The sequence below is a fragment of the Girardinichthys multiradiatus genome, chromosome 2 (genome assembly GCF_021462225.1).
Source record: "Girardinichthys multiradiatus isolate DD_20200921_A chromosome 2, DD_fGirMul_XY1, whole genome shotgun sequence".
NCBI lineage: Eukaryota > Metazoa > Chordata > Actinopteri > Cyprinodontiformes > Goodeidae > Girardinichthys > Girardinichthys multiradiatus.
The window spans coordinates 17952195-17979263 of NC_061795.1; the positions used below are offsets into that span (position 1 = coordinate 17952195).

The 27069-nt window shown below is 38.3% G+C and overlaps 1 protein-coding gene across 2 annotated transcripts in view; it reads right to left on the reverse strand.

The window, feature by feature from the left end:
* shisal1b (shisa like 1b) overlaps positions 1-27069 on the reverse strand; it is a 53733-nt gene that overhangs the window by 12220 nt on the left and 14444 nt on the right. The window contains exons 2-4 of one of the 2 annotated variants that reach the window (XM_047348887.1): positions 17821-18028; positions 13303-13516; positions 8153-8455 (exon numbers count right to left, since the gene is read on the reverse strand). In XM_047348887.1, the coding sequence (XP_047204843.1) occupies positions 8153-8455; positions 13303-13516; positions 17821-17887 (584 nt within the window). In that variant the 5' untranslated portion in view covers positions 17888-18028. Of the gene's footprint in view, positions 1-8148; positions 8456-13302; positions 13517-17820; positions 18029-27069 lie in introns of those variants that run through there. The other variant, XM_047348878.1, reaches the window with a different exon arrangement.

Genomic DNA, 27069 nt, shown 5'->3' on the forward strand with positions numbered 1-27069 from the left:
TTTCAGATGTGTAACCAAAACATCTCACATGTTGGCATCAATGGGTACATGTTTGGATCATCAACCACTGGCATGGCTCAGACTATTGCTGACAAACCTGTTCCTTCCAACCCATGATCAGAAATTGAGAAGTCTTTTGCATGAGAGGGGAACTATTTAGTGAAATACAAAATGTATTTTCTCCTTATCTTTGCATATGTGTTGGCATTTTGTTAAACATATTTTAGTTGGATCTAAACGCAAAGTATGATGTCGCCTATAGGAAACAAAAATGACTAGGGCCGGCTCTGGCCATGCCATAACATTTCAGTATAAAAAAAAATATTTTTATTTAGTTTTTATGTAATTTTCTGATTACTTGGGATTTCATTAGCTCGAAGCCATAGTTATATAAATTAACAGATATAAAAAATATACCCCTCTGTGTGTAATTAATCTATACAGCATTTGTGTTTTACTCACTGAATTGAATTACTGACACAAATTGTGTTTTTAATTATTTGTAATTTATTGAGCAGCAAATCTGTACAGGCCAAAGTAAAATAAAAAATATTTCAACTATCCCCTTTGTTTTCATTACTCCTGAAACTCATTGTAACATTTTCAAAGACCTAAACCTGCTCACCGGGTCTTTCTCTTCAACAGAGCTCTGTGTCCGTCTGCCTTTGTAGCATCTATGATGTTAATTAACTCACACCACATGGAGTGCGGCATTAATTGGACAAGGTCTTGGCGTGCTGTTCTGTAGACAGACAGGCTGGGGATAATATTATAATGCATTGTTCCATTATTATCACAGAAAACCAACCAGTGGGTTCAAAGATGGATGTAAATGTGCAGCAGACAAAGTAAGGCTTTGATCACACTCTGAAAAAATGGAGGGAAAATTACGTTTTAGCCTCCTGAGTCCGAGTCTGGTGTAGCTCATTGTCATTTCCTGCAGAGCAGGTGTTGAAGTGCAGGTGTTAGGAAAGCTTAAAGTGATGTAACACCACAAAATAATGGCAACGGTGATCATATGTACTACACACGGATGGTAACGCTGAGTCACAGTGGACTTGACTGCAAGAAGCCGTGTTACGATGCCTTGGTGAGTCAGGTGCACGCTGAATGTGGCCACAGATGCTATCTCACTTAGACCAGTCTCCACATGGCTCAGCTCAGCTGGCCCACTTAGCACATAGCCCAGATCGAGTGGGTGGATACTGCTGCTTCTCAGTCCACAGTGACTTATCAGTCGCCAATGGATTCAATATGGAGCTCAGGCTGATTGTGCTGCGGTGTCATTTAATGTTGCCCAACATCTGATTTCTCTCCATTTTCTTTCTGTGACTGTCCTGGCAGATGCTCATTTTTAATGGAACCAATAATGAGTCAGGCATCTTTATAAATCTGCCACAAAACACGAGCAATGAAACCTCATATTTCTTATCTCACCCCTCAGATATTTTATGTAGCATAAACTAAACCCAGTTAGATTTAAATATCTGCAGCTGATAATTTTTGCAATACGTCACAGTGGGTACTCTACAAAGGGAACATAAGACTGGTTTTCATCAAGTATAGAACATTCTTGGTGCAGGCTCCTCTACAGTCTTTTAGCTTTCAGAAACCAGATGGAAATTACGTTCACTTGTACGTTCACCACCTGGCAAACGGAGAAAAAGAAAATCCCAAAGAAAATCATAAGAAGCACCTTTTATAGTTTGCTACAAGCCCCCCTATATGGCACATCAAACATCGGAATGAGGTGCTCTGGTCATAAGACTCCTTCAGCAGTGACAGGGAAGCTGGTCAACGTTGACTGGAAGATGCTAAACACAAGGCAACCCAGGAAGAATATATGTTAGAGGCTGTAGAAGACTTGAGACTAGGGCAGAAGTTGAGCAGGTTAAAATCCCAAAACATACAGCCAGACTACAATTAAATGTTTTGTATGAAAACATATTCATTTGTTAAACTGGTCTAGTCAAACGCAAGACTTAGACCCAATTGAGAATCTGAAAATTGTTGTTCACAGACATCCTCCATCCAATCTGACTGAGTTTGAGCTATTTTGCAAAGAATAGTGTGCATAAATCCCTAAATAAGCAAAGCTGTAAGAGACACACCTGTAAAAGGTGCTTCAACAAAGTACTGACACAGGTGGGCTGAAAATAAATATGCCACATTTAACAAAATGTTATTTAGAAAAGAAACGTTTTATATCATGAATAAATTTCCTTCCACTTCACAATTTCCACTCTTGTGTATTTATCTGTTGTGCAAGACCACAATATTTTACACTGAAGTTTGTGATTCTTTTGTGAAACAAGGTCAAGGACATTAAAAAAGGCAAAACTTTCTATATGTTTATAACTTGGTGATTTGACAGTATTTCAATATGTTCTATCTTTAGTTTCTTTTTCTTTCTATTCTGAGAGGTACAAACTGCCTGTAGAGGCCAAGCCAATGCTTTAAGCCACTGAGGTGACTCATCGGAGTAGTGTTGATGCGCTGATTGTTGTCTTGTCGGATGAATTAAAGTCCGAGTTAACACTATTCATTATGCAGATCATCTTTTTATTTTGTTTACATCTCATCGGTTTCTTCTTGAAGACGAACATATTTCCACACGCTTACATCTGTTGACAGCATCTTACTTCAGCGGTCAAAAACTGTTTCTCCCCTTCCGGGTGGAACACCTGCCTCACAAAGAAAGGTTCCGCCCTTATAGACCGCTGATTAACCATGTGACCAAATATCCAAACAGTTTCATCACCAGCTCCTACACTGCCTGTATTGAGAGTCTTTGGTTTCTGACATCCAGACTTGAAGAGACTAATCAAACTAGCTGCACTGATTGTAAGGGTTGGGCACAGTGGTTTCACTGGCCATGTTGTGGGCTAATACAGAAAGAAAAATCAGATACAAGCATTAGAGAAAAATCAATCAGAAACTCGGATGTTGTTTCCATTAGGTCTCCTATTACCCTGTGAGTAACCACCCATCTGCAGGCAATTTCCTGTTTGCAAAGAACCACTGCATTGTTCCAATAAAGTGAAGATAAACCACAACATCGGGTGGACCAATATTTTTCTCTTGAATATAATTTGCTGAAGAGGGAGAATTAAGTTTTCTGTGTTTGCTCAAGCTGAAGTGAATATATGAGAAAGTGAATAACACTTTCTCAGGCCGCCTACACTGAAACCCCCAGCAGATCTGCAGCAGTCTAAACCAGCTTGCTCACATAGCAAAATGGAGAGCACTATTACCATTACTGAATGCCAAGCTGCACTTTCTCCATGCGTGTGCAGAAATCAGCGGATACTTTGACTTGCTGCCTGGATTTCTCGACTGCGCTGAAAACCAGCCGTGCCAGATGTCCAAGTTTCTGTGCGACCGGGTTGTTTTTATTGTTTTATTTGTGGGGACACAAATAAAACAAAACAATAAAACTTGGTGACGCACTGCGTGGGCATCATCCACTGCGGCACACTATCACCCATGTTGGTTACTTAACACTTTTAAGAAGAAGTGCGAGCATTATCGGCATTCAGAGAATTGCTTAAATGTGTGAAACTGCAAACAGGCTATTTTAATCTCATCCCAGAAACTGCTTGTGACTGAATTTAGCTCCATTTAGTTTTCCAGATCCATCACATTACAACAACAAACTTTAATGTACTTTATTGGCATTTTATTTGGCAGACCAACATAAAGTAGTGCACAATTATGGTAAAGATGGTTTTCACATCTTTTTGTAAATAAAAATTTTAAACATAGTGTTTACATGATCCTCCCTCATTCTGAAACCCCTAAATTGTCTTTAGAAGGTACCTAACTGGTAATTACAGTCCGCTTGTGTGCAACTTCATAAATATAATATTAATCCAGCTGTTCTGTGAAGGCTTCTGATAATTGTTAGACAACTTTAGAGCATCATATACACTAATGACCACATCAGACAGGTCAAGGAAAAAGCTGTGGAAACGTTTAAGGCAAGATTAAGTTATAAAACAGTGTTCCAAGTTTTTAACAGAGCATTTCACAACTCACAACAGAGCATTTTCATCAACCACCCAAAACTGAAATAAGTACAGCACAAACGTACCAAGACATGACCACCCACCTTAACTGACCGGCCAGGCAAGGAGAGCATTAAGCAGCCAAGAGGCCATGGTAACTCTGGAGGAGCAACAGGGATGCACAGCTTAGCTGAGAGAATCTGTCAACACTATTAGTCATGCAAACCAACTAGCCTTTATGGAAGACAAGAAAGTAGAAAACCATTGTTGAAAGACAACCATAAGAAGTCATGGTTGCATTTCTTCAAAAACCATGTTTGGGAACCTGGATACATGCGGAAGAAGAGGTTCTGTTGAGATACTTTTTGTCATTGTTATGCCCAGCTTATACACAAAAGGCTTGAGTGTGTGATGTAGTGATTACAGGCGGTTTGAGCAACCAACTGGCTGGGAGATTCAAGGCAAATACACTGAAACACCCTCTGTCACATTCTTTATTCAGCATATCAATTCTTGCCATTAACACACACTGGGCGGATCACACTGAATTGGACTGACACAAAGATCACCAAACTTCAGGGGTTATGAATACTTTTGCAAGGTACCATTGTTAAAATTTTTAGACCCCTTTAATTTGCTAATTTGCTGTATTTCCAAACCTTAACATAATCTGCCTTAAAACTGGCATACAGGCATTGGAGAGGAGCCTAGCCAGTCTAGGATTGATGAGTCCTATCATACTGAACAGACTTCATGTCTAATGAGGAAGCTCTATGGATTTGTTGAGTCTAAGTTAACCACGTTTCCACCAGCAGAGCCGTCTCCAGATTCCCTCTCCAGCCTCCCCGCTCCTCCATCTCCTGGTCCACACAGTCCACACTGTTTCTCGAAGCCATTTGTCAAACCTTTGCAACATTAAATTATCATGGCCCAAGAGACATGTCTACCTCTAGGTAGAGACTGAACTCTGGTCAGAGAGATATGGGTGCACAGCGTCTGAGACAGAGAGCTGGATGAAAAATTGACTGTGCAAAAGTGGATGTTTGTTCAAGCTGCACTCTGCGATTCTGCAACTTTATCATCAAAGTTTGAAAGTCTGGCAAAAGAGAAGTTCCCACAGCTCCAGTGTTCTACAGTTCACTCTGGGCGTCATAAATCATCTTGTTTGTCTTAACTCCGATCACATTTGGGCTAACACGCCTTGAATCTTTTGCGACTGCTTTCCAATACAATAAAAATATACACAGAAAGGACAAAAGATGATATTTTCCAACAGCCCCCCCCCCACCTCCAAAAAAAAAAAAGATTTTAGGTGATCCAGAATCCTCACATTTAGGTTACATTTTTTCAAAAGGTCCTAATCAAAAGAGTTTTTTATCTTGTCCATTAAAACAGGAGCTTAATGATTACACTAAAACCCACAGACATTCACAAACTGGAAATTATAAAAATTAGAGTGCAGCTTTATGTAAATAGAAGACAAGATGCTCTGCAGGAAAACATTTACAAGGACAGAAGAACAGAAATTTGTATTCCAGGAATATGTGGAAAAGAATGGTTGATTTTATCTCCCGTTGCCTTTAATTGTTTATGTACAATCATCTTATCTTCATGTTTACTCTTTAAAAATAATTCAACTAAATGGTGAGTTTGATGCTTGAGCCTCCATCCTGTTGACTTCACAGAAGGTATTCTGAAAATGCTCTTATTTATGCTGTTAGACTTGTGGATTGTCCGCCATGTTGCCTTTAAAATGATAAAGCACAAACTACAAAAAAAACAGACCAGAAAAATGGATACAAAAAACATGTGCTTCAGAACAATGGGACAAACAACCTTTCTGAAGCCAATCACCCCACTGGTATCCAAGCATCTGTTACATTTACTGTCCTTTCCCAAATAGCAACAGTATCTGTGTTGGAAATATTCTTATCAGAGCAGAACAAATCACATTGTGTTGTACTCCACAGAGGTTTATGTAATATACCTATGGTCTAAGTGCAACAAATATTAAACAGATATTAACAGACCTGTATATACTCTGGGTATTTAACATACAGCTTTACTAGAAATTCTGTTGATTTATCTGTTAAAACAGGAGTTTTTAGTCTGCTACTACTGAGATGCTATAACCTCAGATGGAATATCCAAGGATAGTAACTATATTTATTATGTTTATTAAAGAAGGGCTGCATAGCTTGTTTTATTGGATACAAAATCAGTCTATTGCTCTTAAGCTCACACTGGTGAGTATCTTGCTGCTGTGAACTGCTGGGTGACATTAACCAGATGCCTTGCGATGGTAAAAAGGCCTGCAGATGTTGGATGTTTGGGTATTGTATGCTTTTACATGGATTTTTTATGTATGTCTTTGCGCCTGACAAGAGCAGCATACAGGGCAGTCTGTGCGTGTTTAAGCAAAATTAAAAAAATACTGATCATCATTGTTTAGCTGGTCGTCTGTAATGTATACCATATATAGTGTATACCAAGATATCTGGCAACATTACAATGGGAATTACTAAATAACATTTAATTCATTTAAATTGTTATCTTTGGCATTTTTCACAAACTAAACTAAAACACTTGGAAGAAATATGTTTGTTAAAAGTTAAAATGTTTTTTGCTGAGCTGTCTGGTATGTGTAGAAACATCACTGGTTCCACCCAGTTTTTGGGTCTTTTTATGTCCAAAAAGATTTAGCTAACCAAAACGTTCCACAGAAAACAGTCAGGAACCAGACTAGAAAAAAGTAACAACATTTGTGCAAAAAAGGAAACTGAAAGATGGCCATTTTCAATTCCAGTGTGATTTAAAAAAAAAAAGTTAAATAGAAAGTTTGTCAGAAGCTACTAGAATGAAAAATATATTTTCAATATATCCACAGAAGAAAACCTGTTCTGACAGAGAGCAAGATAACAGAAAACCTGAACATGTTGTAGCAAAGATGGTCAATTTTATTCTTTTTAACTTTCAGTCTTATTTGGAATATTTTGACCCTCTTTTGGAAATACTGGAGTTGAGGTAAGTGTCTAATGAGTCAACATGAATACACACAAACAATTTTTCTCTTCTCTTCTGCCATCATCCTTTGGGGTAGCAGCATCTGGGGCATAATATGAGTTACAACTACATTTAAAAATGCAGTATTTTATAACTGAACTGAATCAAATTAAAGTTTCACAGTAAGGTTAATTGTGCTAAACTATAACATGCTACAGGCACTTTAAAATGTCATGTCTGTGGTGATGTCGACAAAACAAAAAATCCTGGTTTACTCCAAACTTGCATCACAGCGACTCCTATCTCTCACACATGGTGTGATGTCGCCTCTGCTCCTAATATAAATAATCAAACCCCTTTCACCACAGGAAGGCTCCATAAGGATCCTATACAACTACAATAACCTAAATTATTGAGTTCGACATACTTTTATGTTGTAAGATGTGCAAAAAAATATATATATGAAGAATATATGTTGCAACTACTTTTACTTAGGTATTTTCTAGTTTTCTTTGGGACAGCTGGGTTCAATATCACTATCCACACAAAGGTCTAATTAAAGTCAGGCCAGTAAAAAGTGCTTGAATAGAACCTATCTGACAAGAAGTAGGCTAAAAGATCTCAAAAGGCAACGCATGATGACTCGGTCCAAATATATTCAAGAACAGAACAAAGAAAATCATAGACGTCTATCAATTTTGCTGACAAACATCTTGATGATCTCCCAGAAAATATTCTGTGGATTAACAAGTGCAACGTTTTGGACGGAGAGTGTCCTGTTACATCTAGAGTAAAAATAGCAGAGCATTTCAAGAAAAGGATATTATACAGACAGTGAGACATGGTGGTAGTGATTTGTTTTGGGTCTGCTTTTCTGCTTCAGGACCTGGACAATCTGTCATAATTGATGAAACCATAAATACTGGTCTCTACCCAAACATCCTGAAGAATAATGTCCTGCAGCTGGTTATGCAGCAGAACATGAACTTGGAAATCAGAGCTGGAATCAGAGCTTTAAATTTTTTTAAGATTTGAAATCAGCTGCAAATCTCTAATCAGTACATCTCTAATTCTATATATTGCATTATTTAGCTACACATGCCTTTACTTGGTATGTGCTGTGTTGAGAGATGCCAACTCACCATGCAGTGGATGTGTTGTAGGGCAGGAGCGTCGGGCTGTGGCTCTCTCCTCGAAGGCTGTGTCTGGGCTGGTGGTGGCTGGGGACCATGGGCTGGGCTTGAGCGTGGACCTCGCTGTCCTCGGGCATGGACCTGTGCCACTGATTCCTAGCTTTCTTCAGCCAGTGTCCGCCCAGACCCCACTTCTCAAGGTAGATCCGGCACAGCTCGTAGTTTATGGCTGAGTAGTAGAGGAAGTCCAGGGCCAGCAGCACCATGACGAAGAAGCCATAGATCCACACGCCAACCAGGGCTGTGTAATTACTGAAGCAAGAGACAGACGAGGAGCATGAATACAGTTTTATCTGGAAAAGATGATGATTAACAGTCTTTACATGTGGAGAGCTTTCACTCTGATATTCTAAAGCTAAGCTACTAAATCCCAAAGGCTACTCTGGTGCTGCCAGGTGTGAATGTATGCTTTTCACTTGGGAAGACCAAATTGTTCATCCAGTTCTCCCTTGATAAAAAAACTGTTAAAAAAAATATATTAAAAACCTCCATCTGTTCTCTTTGCAGTTTCCTAAATTCGGCTGCAAAATTGGACAAAGAATTTAATTAGCACCAGAGACTTTTTAATTCCCCTCATTCTGGCTCAGACACATTTTCTCAGAAAAATATCTGCTCTTACTTTTCACCTCTCATACATTTTCTTTGCACATTACATGATCCAGCTGCATTTATGTGGGTCACATTTGAACTCTGCTTTAGTCTACCAGCATAAAGTATAACAAGTATAACAAGGAACACAAACAGATATTGTTTCAGGAATAAAAAGCTTCCTGAGATGTCTGAGACCAGACCTTTGAGCAAACAGGGACATTAAATGATCTCTGGGTGTAACATTTCTGGTTGAGTTGGCACTGAGGGCATTTATTTGGAGAATATCCCACAAATGGATAAAAAAAAAAAACTGACACAATACTACTTCAAAATACAGATTTATTTGGAAGAAAACAAATTTAATTTGCCTCACTGTCCAGTTACAGTTACTGCACTGATTAAAGGCTTTATGAACAGTGATGTGAAAGTGCTTCTAGTTTTGGTAAACCAAGTGAATCCTATTATGTTGTGAAATTTCAGTATACCCTATGAATATTTATCTGAAGTGCGTAACATTTGAGCTGCTCAGAGGTGCATTAGTGTAGATGAATGCCGTTGCTGCACTCAGATCTGCAACAATGCATGCTTACCTGAATTTCCCTACCTCCCGACAATAAATCTTTTGGGATGTGTTAGCGGGAATTAGTGCCATATTTGTTTAGGAAGAAAATTTGCATATTGCTGAGAAGACATCATATACTTGTTATTAAATATATAAACAACTTTTCCTCTGAGGATGAAAGCTGTTGCAGTTCATCAGCTATCAAAACTTCTGCCTGCCCTGGAATTTATTTTAATGTGAATCCTCCATTTGCCTTGCAGAAGTATTTTATGCTCCTTAAGCTTTTCCACTTTTTGCTATGTTACAACATCAAAGAAATGTATTTCATTTCAAAGCAGCTAAGGGGCCCATAGTAACTTTGGAGGAGCTGCAGAGATAGTTGAAAAGTTGTCATTTTAATATGACAGAAATGTAAAAAAAAAAAAAAACGGGATTGGATATTTTTCTAGCTACATTTCCTTTCACCTCCTTTTGAATAACATTGAATAATTTTTTTTTTTTTACTCCTTCAAAGGTCAGAAGCCCTTCGGCTTTTAACATCTGCAGTGGTAAATCTCAAATATATAATAACATTTCCACCATGCGGTGTGAGGAGACAGCAGAGATGTGGCCACTTTTTTTTTTTTTGCTTTGCCAGTGGTAAATATAAAACCCGCAGGCCCATCACCTTTTGAGCCAAGATGAAAGAACAGGGTTTCCAATACTAAAAATGAAATATCACGGCCTGCTGGGGGGGCAGCGTGAACCGTCTGAGGCAGATGCAAGCTGGGAGGGCATTAGTACAAAGAGCTGTGGTTTTGTCACCTAAACCTCCCCACCTTTTTTTCTGTTGTTAAATCCCCTCTGCCTGCCAGCAATAAGCCAATCCTCCACTTACATTTTACCACTAATCTGTGCTGTATACTTTTAAAAACATGTCACAAACCTTTCCTTCCTACAACTGTATATTGATAAAAACTACAATACCGTAGAAAAAGTTGATATACCAGAGCAATTAACACCTAAAGCAGCAGTGTTACAGGCAGGTGGGCCTATCACAAGTGCTTCAAGAGTCAGTTCTTCATTTTTATGGTTTTCAATGCCTCTGTGGGTGTAGATCAATGTCAATGAACCTCTTCAGCAAAAGGCAAACAGTGTCAATGAGTGGGATAGTGAAGAAGAAAGCCAGCCCCTTGTAAATGTTGTGGATTAAAACCTTTTTTTTCCTACAAGTTCAGGAAATGTTAGTTTGTTCCAACATGGCTGCTGGTGGAGAGTTACTGAATCATCTCGTCAACTGATTTTTCCTTTTTAACTGAATGTGCCAGTGTTATTTTTCCCACAAAGCCAGCCCAATGTTGAATGAGGCCCTGAGCAAAATTTCATTTAGGGCCAACCACCCGTTAAGCCCACCATCCACCACATCATCATTTACCTTATTTTGTGCATGAAACAGCAGAAAAAAATACCATTACTTGCTGATATATTTACAACCAGTTGAAGTGTGGATAACATGTTTTTTAAGCTTAGGCACAAACATAATAATTTATTACAATATGACTTGGAAGTTTCTCCTTAGTCTGTGCGCAGCTGGTACATTTATCAATATGTACTGTGTGAATTAAGGTTCTCTTAGGGCCCCCCAGGGCAAATGGGTTGCCTAATCAGATGCAAAGTTTGCTTATACCTTTAGCTGGCCCTGTGTTTGTGTTTCAGAAGGCCCTGGGTCCATTCACTTCTCTGCATGCTCATTTATTTTCATTTATATAACCAGAAAGTCACTTGTTATTAACTTCTCTTGTTTATAAAAATGGGGCACGATCCGGTGGTTTCCCATTTGGTTCCTTTCTACAACCATTTTGTATCCATAAACAAACCATTTGGTTCTCAAGTGCTTACACCATTGCATGTCACTTTTTTTATTTGAACTTAATTACTTTGATTACTGGAGATACGTGGTCATAAAAATGCTTAAATGTTACTTATAATTTTTATATATATATTATTTTCAGAAAATTGTATTGCACCCTTTTTCTGTTAATTTTGAAGTCATAAAACTACATATCCCTACAGTAGACTATGGGTGGATTATAGAAAATTACTTTAAACCTCTGATTGTCGAAACAGGTTTAAAGTGAAAAAAAATTGGTGTAAAATGTCCCGTGGCAGACAGTTTCATTTCACACAAAAACCTGCAAAGGTACAAATTGTAGATTGTAATGTTGTTTGGAGCAAACTGTCATTAAAAATAAAAAAAATAACTTTAGTTGGGTATTTGGTGTTTTATAGACTAGTGCTGTCAGTTTACTGTTATTATACCCGGCCTCTTGCTTAGTAACAGCTGGGTTGAGCTAAGCCTCCCTGTGACCATAAACAAGATAAAACTGGCCAGGAAAATGAATAAATAAATTACTGCTGCCACTACATGTTTGTGCGTTCATACCTTAAAAGGGTTTGCTTATTTGGTCTGACACATATTTTCCTAAGATGTGGCTGTGACACGGTAAAATAAAAAACAGCAGGGTTATGTTTTCTTTTTGTTACCCAAAAGCTGAGTTGATGGTGTTGGGGCACAATCGATTTTAATAAAACATTAGATCCATGGTGATCCAGTCTGCTTTATTAGAGAAGAGACTAGAAAGATTCTCATCGTTCTGCACAGAATGCCATTTTAAACGAGGTGTACAGCGACCTGATCAGGCTTCACTGGACCTCTTTAACAAGATAAAATAAGAAATGCAAGGGGGTTAAATAACTGCATTGTTAGTTAAATAACTGCATTGTTAGTGGGTGGACATAATGATATGTCAACAGAGAATGGGTTCGTTCACTGAGTATCATTTGCATTTTGCCCAGTAAGAAGCTATCAGAAGCTAGTACTACACTCAATAAAAAACTGGCAACATTCAGTACAGTGTTTGATAAAAGTTTGATTTATTTAGAATTTTAAAAGAATTGATACATGAACTAACGACACTCAAACAGAAGAAAATCTTTATTGTTAGAGAGTTATGTTAACTTTTAGTTAACTTTTAGTTAACTAGTGCTGCTAGTTTAATCATTTCTGGTCTTTGTGTCTGTGCTGGAGTCACATATTCTACGCACTGTTACTACAAATTAACCCACCATTTAATTAACATTTTTCGTCTGTTTGCTTGCAAAAACAACCAACGGATGTCTTCTTTGAAGCTCTACTGAGTCTGCATTGAAATGGTTTGCAGTAAGTCAGGGAAATGAATATGGTGTTAAAATTGATTTACTGCTGTTTATTTAACAAATAATGTGAAACAAATAAAGTAAGAGACACGGAAAAACCTTATGTGGTATTTTCAATTTAATTTTGGCTTGAACGTAAGCTGTTAAACTAGGGTCCTTGAATGCTCAACATGTAAACAATCATGCTTGAAATCATCCAACATCCACCTTCATGGTGTGGTGGATGCTGATTGGCCAGCTCTGCTCAGTATACTGCTTTAAACTCACAATTATAACCCTGTGGTGTTAAATCTGCCAAGGCCTGGAGCAGCCTATATCTGACTTAGGACTGGGTTGGCAAAATAACTTAAAATTTGGTATTTGAAGACCCCTCTGCTTGGCAAAAGCCTTACTGAGCTGACATGCTGCATATTTCAGATTTATGAACATTGTCTCAGTTAAAGTGCTGTTATTTTAGCGTTCATTTGTGTGCTGTAACCAGTAAGAACATGACAATAGCAAGCCAAACAATAAAAGAACGATAGCAGAACAGCATCTGGATACTCCATGCGGAGTTAACAATGTCACACTGCAAAGAAGAGACAGTTTACGGTGTTTTTTTTTTTTTTTTTTTCTGCACCCCGTGTGTTGCCGATGATTTAAATGATACGAGGCGTTTATTTTAATATTTTACCCTGATTAAACCCATGAATTAATAAAAAGCTAAAAAAGAAAAAAAAACAGGCAAATGAGAGGTTTAATGTGTACTCACTTGTGTGCATAACCATCTGAGGTGGTGGTGAGGTTGACCTGCATGACCATCTGGAACTCTGTGTCATTGCAGCAGTACTTGAAGGCCGTGTTGTTGTGGTGACAGCAGAACATGTAGGTCTTGTTGTCTGAGAGGCGCGGGCAGTGAAATCCAAAGTGGTACCGCCCTTTGTGGTCCGAGTAGGGTTCGCACACGCGGTAATGAGCTGAGAGAGCTGCAGCATTAGACGAGAGCACAAGAAGCCATTGTTGTTGTTTTCAGCTGGCAAAGATCCATCCACTCAGAACAAATGTAACTCATGACCTTTGAGGCAGAAATTGTGTTTATCTCCCAGCTCCGAACCCCCTTATTAGATTTATTGATGGAATACTGCTCTTAAAGGAAAGGTCTCTTCGCCTGCAGCTGCTGTTCTGGAAGACCTCTGAATACCTAATGTTCTTTTTGTTTGTTTGAATTTGGAAGCTGCTGGACAGGCAGGATTGGAAATAATCCGTGCAATAATAAGTGTTCAGGATGTGGAACACCAAACAAGCAGTTTACTTGCAAAGATAAACATAGAGGAGCCTTGCATGGCAAAACCAAACAAAACCCTCACACACGTATGAGAAAGTGGTTTGAAAAAATTCCGACTAAATTCCTGGATACTGTTTTGGTAGAAGTTAGAAGGACAATACTTTAAAATCATAATAGGTCTGCCTCTGTTTTTGGTGGAATCTAAAGGAACAAGGTGAGAAGAGTAAGATCTTTATAAAGTGAAAGAAAACTAGAGTGAGCAAATGGTAATTTGACTTATTTGCATTCATATTTAACCGTGCTGTCAGGTTCCTACAACTTCAGATGGAGATAAAACTCTGCATTCTTGTTTCTTACTGGGAAAAATAAAACAAAATAACTTTTGCAATCTGGCAGGAAATAACCTTTTAGCTCACATTGAAATCTTGGGAATCTACTTGAAAACAAGCTCAGACCTTATCTTATAACAATCCAAAACTATAAAAAAAAAACAATACGTTAATTAACAATAAAACATGCCAGTCAGCATCAGCTTCTTGGCATCGTTTAATTTTTATTTACAATAATAAGGCCAAGAAAAAAATATTGCAGTTTCCAGTGAGACAGCTGTGCTGTGGTATAAAAACTGCACAGAGGACATTTATTCATACCCATAATGAGCTCAAGCACTTGCTCTCTTACCCATAATACTTATACATACTCATAAAGAAAACTTAAACAGCTGATGCTGCCTTTGTGTGTGTGATATATGAATTATGCTTTAGAGTTATGCTTAAGAGTTAACACAGAATAACACTTTAAAGGCTTAATGTTGCTTTAAATACTGCAGGGAAACAAGGGTATGAAGTACCTTGTAAGAGTATTAATGCTTCTTGAAGTGTTTCATATTCTGTCATGTTACATCCACAAACTCTAGGGTTTTCTAACGAGAGTTGTCACGATTATAAAATTTCAAATTTGACACCAATACCAAGAAAAATACTCAATACAGTGGCAACTGTTAGGACTTGCGAGATATAGCACCCTAGAATGCAGACTAGTAGGCAGCGTGACGGTAAGTAAAAAAAGGATTTAATTAACAACAAACTCTCTAACAAGAAGAGGCAGGAACAAAACAATAACAGGGTGGCTAGACAGGCGTGGCATGGTCCAAAAAGCAAGACATGAGCATGATCTGTAAACAAGACATGATTTGAGAAATTAAATGTTTCCGCGCCGAATGACAGAACAGGTGTGTATTTATGGAGTGTAAACCAGGTGGAGCTAGGAGACAGATTAGTTTGGAGCAGGTGAACCGGATAAAGATAATTAACAGAAAACACAACGTGACAGGAGCAAAACATGGCTTGAACAAACGCAAATCCAAGGAAACAAACTAATGGAACTATAACTAGAAAAACATGAAACAAAAGCATAAACAGGAAAATAATAAACAGAAGCATGATTCCAAACTTGAGCAGTGAAAAACATATAAGGAAAAAACCTGAAACCAAAAACCAAACAACCCCAAATCATAACAGCAACACTTCTTGAAGGCACAGGGTACGTAATGTAATATTTTAGAATAATATTTTAACTTCCTTCATTAGAGTAAAACTAATAAGCATGGGGCAATTCAGCCCTCATTTAGAAAAAAATAAGATGCCATTTGCCTGTTTGGCAAAACAGTAAACAAGATAACACTTAGTGTAATTGTTAATATCCTTTATGGAAGTATGTACCTTTAATTCAGTCATGTAATTATTGCATTTTATTATAATGGCCTATCTTAATGCGCCGCTGTGTGCCTCTCAATTTGATGTTGATATAAATAAATGTTTCTGCTGAAAGATGAATTAAGGATGATTTGAATTACTTTTATATATAAAGCATTATATTTTCTCAATAATAGACAGCAAGAATAAAAAAACCTTAAAAAAAAACTAATCTTAAAACATTTTAATATATGTCATTAATTTGGTGTGTTAGGATGATTTGAAAGCCCTAGCTAAGGCCAGATTCTCCTAGTCCTCCTAGGACTTCCTGCCAGTGTCTCAGATTACTGCACTCTTTGCATGACTTGTCAGTTTAAGTGGAAAGTAATGTCTTGGTAGTTTTGAGAGATGGTGAGAGATGTCCAAAGCTTGGAATGTTGTAATATAACCAAACTCTGCTTCAAACATTTCCAAAACTTTCTCCTTGACCTCTTTGCTGTGTTCTGTGGTCTCCATGATGCTGTTTGTTCACTAATCTGAGTATAGATCTGAGTATAGATGCTGCTAACAGCAGCATCTATACTCAGAGCAAATTACACACAGGTTAATTCTGTTTACAAAAGCATTTATTTCTGAAGGCCATTGGTTGGACCAAATTTTTCTTTGAGGTATGCTTGAAAAATGTGAAAAAGGTGCATATGTATTGACATTTTTGCAAGGTAATGTATTGTTAGACACTGTTCTTGAATGCAACTTGTTTGTGGATATGCTAATATGATTTGCTGCACTCTAACTCTGTCGGTGTCTGCACTTCATAATCATCAGTCAAAGCGTGAATATAAGGATGCCTGTTGCATGGAGTGCTCTCATATCACTTCAGTTATAAGTAATTCCTCTTTGTGTCAGGAAATGCCTTTCATCAGCTAAGCCTTAAAATCTGTTAGTGTTGATAATGAAATAGGTCTTGCTCTGATTTTAGTTCCAAGGTCCACTTAGACAGAGGGCCTTCAGTAGTCTCAGACAAAGACTGATCAGTATGTGAAAGAGTGCTTCCTAAGAAGGTAATGAGGCTTGGTGTATCCAGCAATCTTCTTTTTACCAAGCTTAACTTTTGCAGCAGAGGTTAAAATAAAGCAGCTCTGTAGAACAGAGGAAGGAACATGTGAAAGGCATGTTGGTTGAAGTGGTCGGAACTGGCTGTGAACTGGCTGTGAGGGTAACAGCAGTCGTCAGCAGCAACACGTGAACCATGAAGTCTCTTGCTTCTCACATGAAAAGCAGCTGCCCTCTGGATGCTAGCGCCACTGTTACACACACCCCCCTGCTTACTTTCAATAATACCTCTTGGAATTCAGGCCGCAGTTAACAGGTGGCCTTTCACAATGCAGTTTACAACTTGCAGTCTGAAAACCGCCACAGTTCTATGAGAGGAGAGCAAAAAGCTCCTGAATATCAGAAAGTTAATATGCCACACTGAGGCATTAAAGTCAATGATCCATTTACTTCAACTCTCATTTGAAAGAAAATTTAGTTTTTGTTTCACTCTTCAAAACAGTGGAGTAAACTTGCATATTAGAATATTAAGATAAATTATATAGTACTTCAGTGTTTCTGACTAAAACACAGTCTGATTCATTTATAGAATTTACTTGCACACATCCACACTTGATTATTGATACACAACTTTATTTTAGGCTGTTATTTTAAAAGAGATCACTGCTTGAAGCTCATTTGTCTCACTATTAAACATGGGCCGGTTACCAGTATTAAGGTATTCCAAGGTTATGGTTGCAAAACTGTTAAGACTTTCCAACATACCCTTCTACAAATTTATGTCCTTAAGAGGAAGTATTGGAGTTTCTCTAATTGTATGCAGCACACAGAACACAGCAATCACCTCTAACCGACCTACTACTAAGGCTGAAACAGCAGCATATTCTGTGCAATATGGATTTGAAAAGTACTATGAAATTTTACAGCAGTTGAATGTATTACAATAAAAAAATTTTATAACAGTAGTAAGCAAATGCTTTTTGTTTTGAATAAAAGCAACTATATGTTTAAACAGTTTTATTTTGGTTTTAATAAAGCTCCCAGCTTCTAGCTATAAGACGTGTGCACTTTTAACAGTTTTGTCTGCATTTTATGTTAAATCTTACAGACTGTTTCTGAAAGACATCTATATTTTAGGGCACACAAATAAACATACACTGAAACCCACACAGGAGTGTCTGCAGACCCCTCTAATGAGACAAAGTCAAACATTTGAGGGTTTGACTCAGTGATGGCCGCAATCCTAACTTTCACATACCTGCAGTGGACAGTAGGAGGAAGATGACCGTCAGGACATTAAAGGACTGCCGGCTGGTGATAGTCATCTTCCCGTCCTCATGTGGGAAGGAGGGAGGGAACACGTGGGGAGGAGAAGAGGGGGAGGACTGCTCTGTTTTAACTGGATATGGGCATCCTCTGCATGCTGTCAGCTCCTCTCACATGGCTGCTGCTGGGAGACAGGACTCCTGATGGGAACAAGACAAGCAGGGAGAGAAAAGATTAAGATATTTGATTTGAGTTTCTGGGCATTCTACCTAACAGGGAGGACAGCTTGTCTGGCAGGCAAATACTGCTGATGCCTACCTAAATGTGTCCCAAATCTCTTGTAACAGAAAATTCTGGGGATTCAGCTTAATTGAAACGGGAACTTTGACAGTGGTTAAACCAGGGTTTATGTTTGCTGCTCAGTCTTACTTATTATTTCTAGTAAGTTCAAATGATCAGACAGAACAGGCACAAAGACAAACTGACAGCTGAATTGTTTTAGCAGGTTGCTGCAGTGAATCATCTATATCCTGATATCCATCCAGATGTCAGTTTGACACACTCCTCCTACCTCTTAAGTATTTTTTGGGAACACAATCACAACAGCCCTCTCCCAATGGCAGCTGCCTCCTCTGCAGGACAATAAAGTCAACAGTACCATAAAACTGATCAAGAACATTTGAAAGAACATTTGAAAAAGCCAAATCTTCAAAAGAGGCACCCATGAAGAACAAGAATTCACAGAGACCCCACCCAATAAATGCCTAAGGGGCATGCTGTGAAACAATCAGCAGCCAAACAACAAGGATGGCCACAGAGGTCTGAGGAGGTCACTAATTACAAGAAGAATACGTTATTGCAAATAATCTGGAGGTAGTCAGAGTAACAAAAAAAAAGAAAAGTTGCTGTAATTGCTTTAGTGCTTTGCTAAAGTATTCACATCCCTTGAACCTTTCACATTTTGTGACATTCGAGCTACAACTTTCAATGTATTTAATTGGGATTCTATGTAGATCAACACACAGCAATAAAGATGGGGTTTAAAATGTCCCAAAAACACTGTTCATGTATAAAAATAGTCAAAGATTTCTGGTATTTTTGGAATTCCAAAGTAAATAATCACAAAGTCTAAGATAAATTGTACATGGTTTTTCACATTCCTCTCTAAATAAAAATCAAAAATTGTGTGTTGTTCATGTGTAGCCCACCACCTCAATCCAAATATTGTAAAGCCAGCTTTTGTAGCACTTAAATGTCTTTCTCTAACATCTTTATACAACATACTTTAATCTAAGCCATACTATTGTAGTTCTGGCTTTATGTTAAGCGTTATAGTATTTATGCTTCGGGTCCTAACAGAAGGTCAACCTCCAATTCAATCTTAAATCTTTCTAGTAGGTTTATGTTACAAAATTACCCTGTATTTGGCTCTAGCCATCTTCCCTTCAAATCTGACCAAATCCCCATCTTTGATGAAGAAAAGCATCCCTGCAGCATGATGTTGCCAACACCATGTTTCACCATGGCTATGTTGGGTTCTGGGTGATGTGCAGTTTTAGTTTGGCATCACAGAAAACATTTTGCAAGTTATTCTCATCTGACCACAGCACCTTCTGTCACAACTTTGCTGTGTCCCCTACATGGCTTGTGGAAAACTACAAATAGCACTTCTGTTCGTCAACAATGGTTGTATTTAAACTGCAATGGAATTAAATGCATGGGACAAAATTTGGTAAGTATTACTTCTCAAAGCAGTTGGTTTCAATATTTTACTTATGGATATCAGAGTAAAGGGACCAGATTAGAAGTGCATGCTTCAATTTACAAGTTTGTTTTTTAAAACTTAAAAAAATCGTGTAAATCTTTCACAAATAAAACACATCAGTGTTCATAAATTATAAATGACAAAATGTGGAAAAGTTAAAGGGGTGTGAATATTTTTGTGAGTCAACATAATTTAAATTTCCATAAGGAATTCACCTCATTAGGCCTTAAACACATCAATTTTACTTCTTCAGCACATATCTATTTAGAAGTAGTTAACACTGACAGATCAAGCATGCTTGTACTGCAAAACATTGAAAATAGAAGGAAGATCATGTGTGCTTCTGGCACCCAACTTTAATGTTGTTTTTTGTTTTTTATGTCAGAGAGAGCAGAGATGACAACAGAGCTAAACATCCACGGGTGTGCAATTCTATAACTTTGTTTGAACATGAAAACAAATGCTAGTAATGCAATAAAATTGCAGTGTTCCAAGAAAAAAGTGATGTTTGAATAAAATATTTAATAAATTCCAAAGAATCTGCTCCTTCAGCACAGTGTCAGAGTTTGGATTATGAAGCTGCTGAGGAGCATATTGCTTATAAATGAGGCATTATGGGAGTTTATGCATTCCTCTTTCTACTGTTTCAGTTTAAAGTTAGCATTCGAAGCTTTGTCACAGTCCTATGTCCACTAAAGTTAAGTGATATTAATGAGATGCTGGCACAACCTGCTTAGACATACACCTTTCTGTCCGAGGGCAAATTTGTTCCTTTAAGAGTACCAGAGGAAACTACACATCAAAGGCATTAGTCACTGCATTTCTTGATGCTGATTTACAAATTATGTCAATGAGCTATTGAATAATTTGAATGTGCTGACAATAAAGTAAATACGCCTTCTGTTTGCAGACTAAAACACAATAAATCCAATATGTACCTATAAATATTTATACTGAGGCACGGTGCTGGTGCGGCAGTAGAGTATGGAGGACCGATCCTGACAAAATTAAAAATAAAAGCAGAAATACATATATTTTCTTTTTCCTTTTCCTTACACATGCCTTTGTTCTTTTTACATTTCCTCGTCTGTCTTTTTCCTCTACCGTATGCATTTCTCCTTCATTATGCAAATGAGGAGGGCTGCCATCTTCTCTCCAGCTCCTCTACTATTGGTCAATAAACAGGAAGGAGGAGGATCCATGTGCAGGCCGAGGGTGTGTCCCAATTCAAGGGCTGGATCCTTCCAAGTCCGTATTTGTGGGTCGATTATGTCACAGCGCGACACGGAAGGTCTGTCAAATGCGGGCGACAAATGTGTCCTTCTTTTGCCCAATTTGAAGGATGAGTTGTGGGTATCCTTCGCGGTCCGTCTTTTCCCATGATTCATTGCGGGTCGAAGCGGTTTGGTCAAGCAGGGGCAGCCATGGCGGACCACAGTGGCAAAAGCTGTGAGCAAACTGTGAAAAATTACACTTTCTGTGACACAAATGAACTTTTACAATCTTTTTAGTGCGGGAATATAACTGTGTAGACGTGAAATATCTGCTTGATTTATCAAGACATCACTTAATTTCAAACGTGCTCCGATGTGTTCGGAGTTTTCCGATCCGATAGTAACTGCCTGCCCGCTTGCCTCCGCCAGCAAGCTAGCCCGGTAGAGATCTGACTGGACTATCGGCACCGAGCTCCTGCTGCCAGTCATCACAGTGAACGTTAAACACAAGTGACTTCTAACAGTTTATGTTAGTATTATTTTAATGTATTGTGTCATTTGTTCATGTAAGTCGATGTGACATTACAGGTGATATTAAAGTTAACCTGAATAAATGGACAATTTTATGTATTCCTACCGTATCGCTGGAGAGTGTGATTGAGAATAAATAAGCTTTTAAATATTCATTGTTGATGAAGAAATTTGCTATATGTGTTTTTAAAAGTATATTTATAATTCAGCTAGCATTATAATTCGTGATTCCAGGTACAGCTGAAGAGAAATACACTTTCAAATGCAAGCAAATCTCAGTAAAGAAGTGAAAAATTTGAAAGAGCTTGTTTTAGGCATTTGCATAGAAATATTTTGATATGTTCTGCAAATTAAGACAAATGTAAAATTTTAAAATGACTTTTTTACACTGATATTAAGCAAGATGTTTTTTGTTTTTGTTTTTGTTGTTTAGGGACAAAGGAGCAGACGGGCCAGTTTATTAAGCCCAGGGGTGAGAATGAGCACATTTTTACTGGAACTAAAAACTCAGCTATTGGAGGTACAATAACAACATTCTTTGCAGTCATTCTCAAATGACTGCAGGAGGCAAATACTAAAAGCTAAAGGCACCATGCCTAAACTCCAAGAAGTAGACCACCACGGCAAATAAACCAAAGAGGAGCAGGAAGGTCTGGAGGAAGAAGAATAAAGCATAAGGTAGAAAGAACACCATACCTGAAGTGGAGTATGGTGATGGCCTAGTGGTGCTCTGGGACTTGTTTGCTTCCTCTGGCAGAACAATGTTGTGCCGCCTGTGAGGAAGGTGAAGCTGGGGTCTTCAAACAAGACAATTCCACCAAAGCTTGGTTTATGAGGAAATCCTGGATGATACTTGAGTCACTAACTTGAACTATATTGAAAATCTCTGGGATTTGAAAAAGGTGTTGCAGCACACAAACCTAGGAATTTTACTGAACTGGAGACCTTTGGCTATGAGAAGTGGGCTAAGATTTCTCAGGATGGCTGCATGCAGTTGGTGTCTTGCTATGTAACATGCTTGCAGCAGGTAGTAACAGTGGAAGGGTGCTCTATTAAACACTAAAGGTGGTTGTCATGAAGGGATATCTCTTTCAAATCAACTTTTTGTTGCTAAAATCCCATTTTATGTTTCAACCTGTCTCATCATTACAATTGTTCATAGATGTAACAAAAGACAGTGTTAAAGCAGCCATGATTGGGTGCAGTGTTTGAATAATATCTTTGTGCATTTTTTTTTTTTCTCAGTTTCACAAAAAGCTAAAACAATCTGCAAATTGGGCAAACACTTTTTCACAGCACTTTATCAGAACTTTGACAGTGTAGTAAAGTACAAATCGTACCACATTAGAGGATGACAGCAGGTCATCCTCTAATATGGATAAAAACTGGTTCATAAATCAGAGTTAAGAGGTGTAACGAACAAACATAGATTTCTTGCCTAACTACCTAAAGTCAACATTTGCAGGTCAAAGCTTTCTAATAACTGGAGATCAGAAATCGGACACACATTTCTGTTTCCAAAAAGAACACCAAGAAAAGCAGCACCATCATATGCCGGCAGTTAATAAGGAGCACAGTGGTGTCTCACAGTAAAAAATAGCATTGACTCATGTAATAAAAATATCATCATGAGATCAGAGCTGTTAAACACGCGCAGTCACAGCTGTTCATCAGCATTAGAGTGAGCTCTATTCTGACCTGATTTGAATAAATGTATGAGTCAAAACACCTATGAAGACCTCCTTGTTCAGCTTTGATCTGTCACCTGTATTCTGCTTCATTCTAAACCATCTGCTAATATTTTTATGTGACTTATAACCACGAGAGTTAATTTAATAAATATATTATCGAAAAAATATGCCTGCTTAATTGAGCCTCAGTGGATAAACAAATATGTTGGAAAGACCTCAGAGGATCCAACTTTTGCTGTACCTGCCAGAGTTCCCTCTGGTTATTTTGCATCTTTTGCAGTCTAGACATCATTGACCGATGGCTGCACATGACCAAGCCAATCCGTGACCATAATATGGAAAATATGTTTGTGGAGCACAACAGGCTTGGCTTTGTGTGCAGGAGTCTTTAAACACATCTTTGATCAGTAAAGCTCTTCCTGCTGGAGAAACACATGCTGCTGGGGTCCCAGGAGCCTTGTTAGAGTGGCATTTCATATAGATTTCACCACTTTTTTTCTTTCCACTACAGCTTTAGTGTAGTTTCAGATGACAGTATGTCAGCTAAGGCTTGGAATCCCCCTCTTTTTAGACACACTTCTGTTTTCTGTCAACAGCTGTTGCCTTTTACAAGGCTATTGTACACCATTTTTCATGGAGTCACAAAACATACACAGCTACCTGCGCTGTTCAGCTATAAAATGATAAGGTTCACGGTGCAGCACTTGTTTGCAAAGAAGTGAGCGTTTGATGGGTTTGTGTAAGGAGTCTGATGGTAGTGAAGCGGAACATGTAGTGTAAATATACAGGAAGGCAAATACAGCATGCAGAACAGTGAAGTGCTCCGAAGGAGTGAAAATAGAACAGCAATGCTTGTGCAATATATGTTTGTGTAGATCAAACATAAAGAGCTTGACAGCAATCTATTAGCCTCTATCTGATTATATTCAAAAGTTCTGAATACAAATATGTAAAATAAAAAAACTCTGAACTCATAATTAAGAAAATCTCAGGGAGCTAATTTATTTATCTGCATGCTTCTCGCTGTAGCCAATGAGAAGAAATGAATGTGAAGTGACCAATTACTGCGGCAACCACCGTGAAACTAACACACTTTTCATCACAACACAGCACGAGACCCAGATCTGTCAGCGGTGTAATGAAGGAATGTGCAGTGGAATATTTTGGGCTATTTAGAGATTAGACACAATGATACACTGGCCATATCTCATGGATATCCTGCTCCAAGTTTTCTTTTTGTATAAAAACTTCAACGTGCGTGACTTCTTAATATGCTTTCTAAAAACATGGTAGTTGTGTGGTCTGAAATCCAATCTTTTGTTTATCTAAGCAACTTTTACAACATTATCTTTTTTTTTAGAACAAGTATAGCCACTTATCTTGAGCAACATTATACCATTATTTTCTTAAACATTGAAGGATATTTATGCATATTCTTCTTCACACTGCTGCTCTGGTCTTAATCCATGTTCATGTGAAGCATCAATCACTGTAAAACTAATGAGCCCAAGAGCATCCAGAGTGAAGTACAGGTTAGCGATGAGACTCCATTTTCACATGATGAGTACCCGAGTGAAGCTCTGCTGATGGGCTTGTGTCCAAGGACTGATCAATTGCAATAAGCCCTCTGCCTAATTAATGCTTCTTATGACTGTCATCATAATAAATTGGCTTTCATTCACTTTGCATGCCATTAGAGCCTCTCTCAAAAGTCCTTCTGAGTACCATGAGGCTGTCCTGGGATCTAATTATTGTAATGTGCATAGAGAGGACAAACTATATGAGGCACAGCTGATGAAGAGTGTCAGGAATAGGTGTGGATTTGCTGTTAGTGCATCAAACTTTGCACTTCTCTTGTCTGGATGATATCAGAGAAGTAGTGTCCTTCTTTAGATACAACTGAATTTAAAAAGGGAGCATCATTTGTTAGATTTCTTGAAGCCCAAGCAGCAAGAGGCTTTAGCTAAAAAGTCAGCGTGACTTCTTTGTCACCATTGTCTCTTCACCAGCTTGTGTTCAGGGGGGCGGTAGTCTCCACTTCTTCAATTACTGCTTTAACCCGGAGATGCACCACTGCTTTTCACAGCAGATCCACTGCTTTGTTATCTGCCTGTCTGCTAGTACATCCAGTTAAACTCAGAGACATGGCTAAGAAGATGGTTGAAACAGAAACACAGCAGTCTTGTATTCATGCTGTGTGTACTTGCATCTGAAAATAATCCACCCTGTTATCTAAAGAATGACCATTAGAAGGAAGAACAAGTGCTTTCGTTGTGTCCTGAAGTTCTGCTCAAAGTTCTGTCCAGCCAACAGCTCTGCTGGCTAGCCTCCGTCTTCAAGCACTCCGCATTCCGTGCATCTTCATTTGGTCAGCTCATTCGGGTGGCTACCTCATTACAAGTTCATCATGAAACTTCCTCTCCATAATGAGCCATCTATTACCTTTGATACATAATCCAAAGCTCTCCTAATCTCCATGGAAACCATAAAACACCTCTTCATTGCAGTGCTTGCAGCCAAAAACAAACATACTCTTTCTGGAGCAAGAGTGGATGCTGTGAATGTGTGCACAGTCTATAACCAAATGTTGTCTTTGTTGCTTGCCTCTCAATTGTTGTCATGCTTTTACAATTTTTCTTCCTTCATTTAAAATGTCAGTGACAGTCCTTATTTTGCCCTATTGTCCTTATCCTTGTCTTCTGTCATTCTGGGAGAATAACTAGCATCGCTCATTGCTTTTCTTGAAGTGGATGGAAAAAAAGTCCCAATTCTTTTTTTTTTCTGATTAATTTGGATCATAAAAAGAACACTGTGCTTCCCGTTCATTAGGGGGAATGCTGTGCTTCCCCCTAATGAACGGGAAGCGTTTATCAGAGGCAGAACTATGAATATTACAAGGCCCTACAGTTTTGCCTGCTGCAGCTTATATATAATGTATGCACCCTGTGAATCAATCAGAAACCAAGAGAGAGATCTGATTCCCTTACTATAGTAGTAGTGTTTTAAGACAAGATGAAAAATAGAACAGGATCTGATGGCATGCCGTAATAATAATCTAAATCACTAATGCCAAAAAGATGTATGCTTTAGCTACAGTATTTAGGATTCAACATATTAGTGTTTAAATACAGAAAAACTTGCACATATATAAGTTATTTAGTTAACATAACAAGATAATGAATTAAGTGAATCATTTAGAGACACCCAGCAAAACTAGACGACTCGCTTGTGTTTTTAACGTGCTGTCTCTTTATAAACTCATGAAGCAGAGCCAGAGTAATAGCTGATCCTACAGTGTAACAGCTGCAGAACTAAACATAAATTTCACACAAAACCAGAATGAACAGAATCGGTTTTTGTTTTATATGACACTGAATACAATTTCCAGATCAAATAAAGCCCAGAGGCAGCAGCAGCATGTTTTGGTCGAGTAGATTGATGTCGCCGGGGAAACGTCGACGTCACAGAAGACGCAGGGAAGAATGTACCACCTCATAATTAGCTCCCACAATGCATTATACAGGAAATTAATATAGTCCACCTTTAAAGGAAAAAGCTGAGGGGGAAAATCAACAGGGGTTGCTATAGCGCTTGTTGGGCAGACTTTGACCACTTTGGCAGAATAATGAGCTCAACTATTGTGCAGTGCTACTGCTTAGCTGCATGGATGGTCTTTGTCTTGTTGTTACTGAATTGGTTTGTTAGGTTAACAAGAGGAAGAACAAGTGTAATCAAACTCTAAACTGCGGGAGGTCTGCTCCATCACTACCTGCCATGTGATGGAAACCATCCTGCTTCCTAAATCAACTTAGTGTTTCAACTTTTGTTACTTTGGTTCTATATGCCAGACTGGAAAATGTGGCTTATCTTCCCACAACCCCAAATAGCTAGGCAGAAAAACACCTTACATTTTATGTCCGTCAAGATTTCTCCAAATAAACTTTCATAGCAGATAATATCAGCATCTACAGTATTTGAAGATAAATCTCCTCTAATGGAACTGCTCTCTTCAGAAAAGCTTCTTCAAAAGCTGCTGCCTT